General features: G+C 37.0%; 1 protein-coding gene across 8 annotated transcripts in view; it reads right to left on the bottom strand.

The window, feature by feature from the left end:
* Positions 1 to 1,737: 1,737 nt before the first annotated feature.
* NTNG1 (netrin G1) overlaps positions 1,738 to 8,952 on the bottom strand; it is a 259,982-nt gene continuing 252,767 nt past the window's right edge. For all 8 annotated transcript variants that reach the window (XM_087890013.1, XM_034437383.3, XM_087890014.1 and 5 more), the window contains one exon: positions 1,738 to 3,038. In XM_087890013.1, coding sequence (XP_087746139.1) covers positions 2,803 to 3,038 — 236 coding nt within the window. In that variant the 3' untranslated portion in view covers positions 1,738 to 2,802. The remainder of the gene's footprint in view (positions 3,039 to 8,952) is intronic.

Below are 8,952 nucleotides of genomic sequence, written 5' to 3'. Positions count from 1 at the left end.
GAGAGCAATCATGGCCTTGCAACTGAGGTCCTGCCCTTTATACTGTGCATGACATTGACACATGTACAAAAGGAGAAAAGGCTTTGATTGAGCTGGTGATGCTCTAACTGCCATCTTGCCTCTTTTGAATGTCCAGCTGATGTCGCTGATAACTTCCATTACTGATTCTTCGAAAGAAATTGGAGAATGAGCTGGGATTTTACTTCTATTAGCTCAGAAACATAGAACACAAGGACCATGGACTGTTGCTCAATCACCGTCTCACTACAAGCAGACATAGTTCTATAGTTAGAAAATTCTTTTTCTCTACCCTAATTCCACACAAAAGGGGAAAAAATAATAAAAACTCAAGGAGCCTAGCCCTTTGTAGAATTCCAGGGGAAAACTGATAGTCTTATTAATTTTATTCCCACTCTGTACCTTGGACTACTAAGGGAGAGATGCAAACTGTCCAGCCAGGATTCCCTTTAAAGGACCTTTAAAGGGGAAACCATAGTCAGCAAGTGGAGTGAGGCCAGAATGGTTTCCTGCGGGAAAATGTATCAATGTGCTGCAGAAAGAAATATAAACTTGCTCGGTTTCAACTGCACCACAGCTGGAAACAAATTTCCAACCTGGTTGATATCATCAAATCAGAATTTTGTCCTCAATATTTGCCCATATGACAAAAAAAGATTGAGCAGTAATCAACATGTAATTGTTTCTTACCCACAGAAATAGTTATCCCCACTTCCATTCACCCAAATTAATTCTCCTGCATGGACTCAGTCTGTTGTTTCAAATAAAATGGCAAATAGAAAGCCTTCTGTGTTGTGGCACCTTACACATTTTGGAAATATCTTCCGCAAACATTCCCAGTACTGTCAACCTTTCTCTCCCCCCCTCCCCCAAATTAGGCAAAACACTTTTTATGATTTTGGATAGTTAAGCCTTTTAAGTTCTTTTGTTATTTGAAGGGTTGTTTTTTTAAAATATATATTATTTATATTGTATCAATTATCCTAACAGTTATTTCAATTGAAGGTGCAAAGTTTGGTTAAAACCAACAGGTTCTTATAACCTGAAACAGTTGCAGTTAACATTTGGTGCTCTAGTTGAACCCTTAAAAAACAGGATATACGGTATCATAATTTCATCCATTTAACCAATAACAGAAAGCTGAATTTTGACATTAAATGGTAATGCTGAATTTGGAATTTTGAGGGAAAGCTTCAACATAAACATCTGAATTATCCCTGATGATAATACTGGGTTAAATCCTGGCCTTGATGAAAAGGGATTCATGTTTTGCTCTAAAAAGGTAGCAGTTTTAGAAAATGTGGGAAGTTGTAGAAAGAAGAAAGAAGCTAGTAATATTGTTATGCAAATGGAAACTTACTTGCACAATGTTTGACTTCTGTTCATAGACGTTAAAATGAATAGCTGAGTTAAACTGAAATTATAATAATAAATATTTTGATAATGCAATTTTCAGAATACTGTAACATCGTGTTAAATGCTGTGGGTTTTACTTCTCAGTTAGGACTGCAGTCTAACTTGAATTGATTGGAGCTTATCCAGTATCTGCTGACCTCAACAATTGATCTCATGTTGTTGTCACTCTTAATTAATCTCTGTAGACAGCATGGAGATTTGAGTTTTAATTTTTTGCTATGCTTGCACAGGTCTGGACTGGAACTTCTTTGTCTTCTACCTGGTAAAATAATATCAAGAAACTGCAGTACTAATCCCTGGAAATAGTTTATGCAGGAATTTTTATTCTCTTAAATCTTCCAGTGTTAAAGCAACAAGAAAACATTTAGAATGTCCTTTGGTGGTATCTTATTACACTTGCTATAATATGTAAACTGATATTCTTTGATGCCAGCACGTTGCCCATACAGAGAAATCTCTGCACAATTAAATGAATTTTTCAAAAAAAGGAAAAAGAAAAGAACGAACTAAAAATCATCTCTTCCCCTCCCCCCATCTGATTAGGATTAAAGTACATTACTCAATTGTTAACACAAATTGGCAATAATACAAAAAATCTACGTTGTACGTTAGTCAAGAAAAATAACTTCATTTGATTACAAAAGGATAAATATACTTTCTTTTTGTCCTACTGCCACTCTTGTACAATAGGGGAGCACTGTGTCGACAGGGCACAGTGCTTCTAAGATATACAAGGATATGACCGGCTTGAGATTTATTGAGTTGGGGCTGGTACACATGTGCATTACTAACATCAGACAAAGAGATCGTTCAACCAACAAAGGTTACAGAGCAACGTTCACTAAAGCACAGTTGGAAAGGGGGATTAAGGGGCTGAAGCAGGCCAATATGGCAGCTTTGAAACAGATTTCCTTATACCCACAATGCACTGACAGCAAAGAATGCTTCTATTTGGTTGGTCCACACACTGGGAAGAGGTACGGTGGCGCACCAGTTTGAAAGAGCAATTTTTTTGTGGTTTTGTTGTTGTTGTTGTTGTTGTTTCTGTCTTGGATTTCCATCCGGGGGTGGCGACCCAAGCCTTTTTGAACCTGTGTAAATGCCTGCAGCTGTCGTGTTGAGTAGTTGTAATAGTATTGGCAGCTGCCTCATTTAAGCTTGAGCCAAGAAGTAACAGTCTTGGTTGGTTGGGTTGTCCACAAGGTATACATATGGCTTAGTTCAGTCAGGCCTTTTCTTTAGTCTATATATGTGTGAAAATTGTATAATTTCCCCCCTTATTTTGAAAATTCTTATTTGCATCTGGTTCTTTTCTGGACACCTTTCTCTCAAAGCAGTCTGAAGCTGATGTATTCCAAGCTGCGTAGCTTAAAATATAAAAAGCCCACTTAATCCCAATGGAGCAATTGGTGGTAGTAGAAGTAGCAGGGTTTGTATTGATATTACCCCTTGCCCTGAACTTTCGCTGCAGCCATCTGGATCCACATCACAATTCCGCTTCTCACACAGTACACCAGTATAGCCTTCCGGGCACTGGCAGCGTATATTGTTGTGGCACGTCCCTCCATTCTGGCAAATTTGAAGTTCATTGTCACATACGTTTGCTGTAAGTTGGAGTGGGAAGGAAAGAGAAAAGCATAATCAACATAAGAGAACTGGTTAAGGAACACAACGACAAAGTGAAAAGTACTGGCTGTTTTCCTGAAAAGGTATTTTAAGAAAGAGGAGCATTAGCTCTACCATTAGTGTGGCCATCAGCAATACATATCCTAAGGGTCCACCATGGCAACTATTGATTCTACTTTTGGATTCTTACTACCAAGGATGATACAAGTGCTCCTGTGATTTTTTTTCCTGCCTAATAACCAATTTAAATACTGTGCACCTTGACTTGGAGCATCTTGATATGTGTGAGATCATATGTTGTGCCTCAGATCACAACACATTTCTATGAAACATAGAGGCATAAATAAAATAAATCTCTCTTCGAACCATTTAAAGTGGCCACGTGTTTCTAAAGGCTCAGGCGGTTGCTCTGAAAGCATTCTGGCTTCTGTACAGCCACTCACTTTGGAACACGAGATAGATGGAAAAGTTTTCAAAACACGCACACAGGGCTTGTAAAAGATATGGTGGTTTTCATGAGTTGAAGAGAGATGCTTTGTGGCAACCTTGGGAAACACTTTGTCTCAATGCCTTACTCAAGCCAATCAGTGCCACTGGAGGCACAGGTGTCATTATTGGAAGAGAAAGTTTGTTTGCTTGGATACTCATGCATACACTGACAATGTCAGACACATGCAGGGAAGCCATGATGGTTCCTAAATGGAAAATCGTTTTGACGGAAGGACTTGGCCCTTGTGAATAGTAGCAAATGGGTACACTGAAACATCTAATTCTTTAGCCAAGCTGTTTGGACAGATCACTCTTGCTGGGATCATTTTACTTTAGGCCACAGCTGGCGAATTCCAAATCTCAGCATTTTCCTTTTGTCAAGAACTACTTGTGAAAAGTAGAAAGTCAGATAGACTTTCTATCTGTATTTATCCTTCTCCCTGACCAGCCAATTTTCCAGGTAGGGAACGTTAACAGTGATCCTTTGAAGTATTACAGCTTTGGAAAGTTGTATTGAATCTATTTCTGGTTGTATTGGCAAGCTTTAAGAACTATCTGGGATGCTCAGAAATTAAACCATCTATTTCACAAGAAAGTACTTTTTTTAAAAAACACAATCCTAATCAGGTAATCAAGTAATCTTGGGTTCATGCACATAAGTCTGTGCTTTCAGTATTGTGCTTATTGATACAAACAGTGCTTGAATCCTTTTGGATTAATATCTTTTTACTGCATTATAGGATTAACTTGGTCAGGATCCAAGTAATTCTGTACATCTATGAGTGCCTATGGAGATACTGCTTCTGATTCTTTAGCCAGAGTCAAGTAGTTAGAAGAACAAAGCCTCTCTAGGCCATGATTATTACATTCACCATTAAAGCCAATATTTGCAGCAAGGAGCACAGAAATCAAGCACATAAAAATGCAGCATCCTGCTGCTGAGAATAAACGAATCCTTCACACTGAAAAGTTTTTACATGTGGAAAAAATAAGCTAAAAGCATGAAGTGCAGCATGCATCCCGATGAAGACTGGTGCAACCAAATATAAAAAGAAATAGCAAACCTTTTTTCATAGATCACTTCTACGTCTACAAATGTAGAAGACAAAGGAGACTCACAAAACGTCTATGAACCACTATTTGTAACAGATAGAAATTATCATTCATACAGAACTAGGTTGACCTATTTTAATATTCTTCCTTCCTTGTATTCCACCTACCTTATATATCCTCTGTCCATCTCATCTATCTTTTTAAAGACACTGATATATTAGACTATACAAGCAACCCCATGTTCACTAGCTTTTCTTTTCCAGGAGTGGATCTAACTCCAGTTACAAATCCCTCATGAAAAACCTTGGCTAGTTTTGGCAATCTCTCGAAGGAGCTAGCACTGGGCAAAATAGAACAATATCAGACATTATAAAGAATTTTCCCATATTAATATTTCTTTACTTGTGCCTTTTAACTAGCTGATCTCTGCCCAGACTCTTCTATGTTTTATTTTCCTAAATTTTATCTATATGTAATTTTGGGGGGCACAGTGCCTATGGATTCCATCCCCCCCAAAAGAGTCATTCATTCATTCATTCATTCATTCATTCATTCATTCATTCATTCATGTATGTATGTATGTATGTATGTATGTATGTATGTATGTATGTATATATGTATTTTTCTGAAGAAAAATACATACTAAAACCTACAATAAGAGAAGAAAGCAAATATATATATCAAGAAAGACAAGTCTGACGAATGATGTTAAAAATGATGTACAAGCTACAAAACATTCTTAAAGATAAAACTCCAGATTCGCTAATAGAATCCTCTGCTGTAATGTAACTCATGGTGAGGCTTTACCAATGGAACATGATGTCCTAGCTATCTGAAATGGCTTAGATTACCAATGTAGCCATGTCTTTTGATGTCTGAATCCATTCTGAGACTAAATGGCACAGGACTGTTGTTGGACATTTTAAAACGGTTGCTTAATGAACTGGGTTTTCATTGTAGGAGACAACATTTTATTTGAAGAGGACTTCAAAGATCAAATATAAACAGAGTAAAATAGGAATCCAGTAAAAGGAAAAAATATATAAACAAAAACTTCCAATCTTAGCAGGAAACAGTCTCCTCTCTCTGATTAGAGATTGGATTTTTGTTAGGAGGTGATAAGCATTTGTTTGCACATAATTTGAAGGACAGTTTTTTCAGGGAACGGAGACCTAGTCTTGTTAATTTAGAGCCCACCTGCTACTTAATATTGGCTGTGGCATCCAAATCCATCTGCCATGTTATATCAAAGACTTTGGTTGCTTTCATACACTCTAAACCTAGGGACAGCAAAGAGTTGCCAGAAAGATCACAATAATACAGGTTAATTGAGGTTTTTTTTCCTTTCCACCTTGATGAAAAGCCATCAAGGAGAACTAATGACGCTGTGAAGCCATAAGAAAATGGGTTTGAGACAGTAAAAGAATCAGCAAACATGGCTTCTCACCTTCAGTGAAATCAAACCAGTTTCTGTGTGGAACAAAGCATTTGAAGCACAACACAGTATATAGAAGAGCACATGTAGAAACATAGTCTGAACAACGTACAAGGATTTTAAATAAATGTAGGTGGATTCCTGTGCACTTCCCAGCATTACAGTTTCTAGCTTTGAAAAACTTGATGGTCTGCATTTCCTCACTCTGGAGTGAAAAAAAGTCCCAAATTGCTTTAGTGTTATTATTGGCTTTGGCAGAAATCATTTTAATTTGTTTCCACCAAGCTCCAGAGGCTTGAAAAATTATGCCAAAATTGAAGCTTGTTCAGTTTTATTATTTCCAATTTTCCATTGAAGTTTGCGGTGACCAGGTCTTCCCTAGAAATGCATTATTTTGGTCATAGAGTGACTTGTAGAAGTCTGCTAAGGCCACCTCCAGATGCTCTGACGCCCCTTTTTCTGGAACAAGGGGTCCAACACAACTGGGATGATCACAATTTTTCCACGCCTTACTAATCTGCTCTTCAACCGCATTCCTAATGAAGTGTCCTCTTTCAGTGGTGGAATTCAAATTTTTTTACTACCGAGTCTGTGGGTGTGGTGTGGCTTGGTGGGCATGGCAGGGGAAGGATACTGCAAAATCCCCCTTCCCTCCCCACTCCTGGGAGAAGGATATTGCAAAATCTCCATTCCCACCCCACTCTGGTGGCAGCCAGAGGTGATATTTACCGGTTCTCCGAACTACTCAAAATTTTCACTGCCGGTTCTCTGGAACCTGCCAGAACCTGCTGAATAGCACCCCTGTCCTCTTTCCACTTTTAATGGAAATTCCTTAAGAGCTGACAGCTTTATCCCTGAGACATATTGGAAGTAAAAGAGATCGCACAACAGCAGTGCTTGAATGCTCTGGCAGTTGCCTCAAAAGCAGAGTCTTGGTGTCTGATGCTGCTCTGACTTCTAATTTTCTGCATGCAAATGAGTTGAATAATGATGCTCTTCCACTTCCTCTCCAGTATGCTGTGCCGTAATTAATATGAGGGCAACCACCAGGCATCGCTGAAACATGTTCCTTCTTCATCACCTTTCTTTGTGATTCTTTTTATGGTGCTAATGTATTTTTTATGACCCATTGACACGACACTGAAATGTATCTAGCATTTCGGATCTGCAAATGTCACAACTGCATATTAAGTTATAATAAATGCTGCTCACTCAGAAAATTAGGCTGATGACTGCCATATGTCTGCATTTTATTTCAGCACCTACAATGTGCTTAATTGGGCAAATTTATATTGCAAGTATCAACCAAGGGTATAATACGCCATAAACAAATGTGACGAGGTTTCAAGTCTGATAAATGATGGCAAAAGCGATAGAAGGAACAAATGTATAATAAGAAATCAGGCATGGATATTAATTATTTGTGAATCTCCACCTCCAGTGGAGGACTTCTTCACATAAACATGTGTATTATTTGATTACTCATAATTTGATGATTGGCACCCAGTGCTGTGTCAACTAATTTTGGAAGAAAGCTGCATTGAATCCAATAATATTTACACTCAGATAACTGCACTTAGCACTGCAGCATTCATAGATTGATTGCACTGATCTGACTTTATTTTTCTTGTGATATGAGAACTACATTCAGAAAGCACTGAAAATCTTTCTCATTGAGTAGCTATTAAGTAATTTTGAAGACATGCTTCTGTGGCTTAATAACTGAGTATTCATTTCCATTTAAAGCCGCAATCTGATTAATCATTATTATTCTTCATAATAAACTCCTAAGTAAGTTTGTGAAAGATTGCGCTGCGGTATTCTGATTCATGTTTTGGATGGCTGATTTACAGCTGAGTGTTTATTTCATCTGCTTGAGCCTAAGAGAGGTTTTCCAAAATATGTAGCTTAAAGGGAAGAAAACAGGTTTGAAAACAGCAACCACATCTGTATTGTTAATATTGGTTAGTAATGGCTTTAAATAATGAATGATAAACCAATAGCTAATTAAATACTTCTCTTAACTCCAGATGTGATCTTATTTATCTTTGGCTCTTGAATGCAAATTGGGATAGTTTCACATTTGCCAGTTTGTATACATATTAAATTTAGTTTCAGCTTATTTTTATTTGTAAATCTTTTGACTTCTGTGCCTATGGATTTAAAGCCATTCTCTACCATACATTAATGTAGCATTTTATCAAACTATAATGTAAGCTCCACCTTAATAATTCATGCCAATACATTTGACTTTCAATAAGGGCAAATAATGTGTTTTGTGATACTGCCTTAATGAAATAGAAACTATCTCAAAGATAAGTTCATCATAAAAGTGTCAATGGCAGCCTAATCCAGTGTATGATGTGCAATTAAGTTTAAATGGTTATGTACAAATTGCAGTGTTACTTTAGGACAACATATCTACATCACTCTGATAACTGTAGATTTGTTTTTACCGAGATGTATTAAGGGAACTTTCTATTTTTATTTTTCATTATAGTTGAAAAACATAAACATAGATGCTAATTATATCCACTTTTTCACAAAAAACATTAATATTAAATGCGAGCAGTCTATACAGTTTCTTAAATTTCTACCCAGTCTGAAAATTTACCGATGTCTTAGAAATATATACTTCTCCCTAGACCTCTAGGGGATTGCATAGCTACAAAGGGAAGAAAACACTTTTCTTTCCTATCAGCTAGCTGAACTTAATGCATTTTATGTCTTTTTATCAGTTATTGACATTTTGGTTGGAAGGTTCTCCTATTTCAAAAAGGAAAATGTCAATGTGGAAATATAAACAATATATTCTAGTTCTAGTTTTACTTTTGATGTTTGAATGAAAGTCATCAACTCAAAAAAATAAAATAAAAAAAGAATCTCACAATTGTTACTTAATGGAAAAATATCGT

The sequence above is a fragment of the Pantherophis guttatus genome, chromosome 3 (genome assembly GCF_059756535.1).
Source record: "Pantherophis guttatus breed Tessera chromosome 3, ASM5975653v1, whole genome shotgun sequence".
NCBI classification, from domain to species: Eukaryota; Metazoa; Chordata; class Lepidosauria; order Squamata; family Colubridae; genus Pantherophis; species Pantherophis guttatus.
This window is presented reverse-complemented; position numbering and strand designations above follow the sequence as displayed.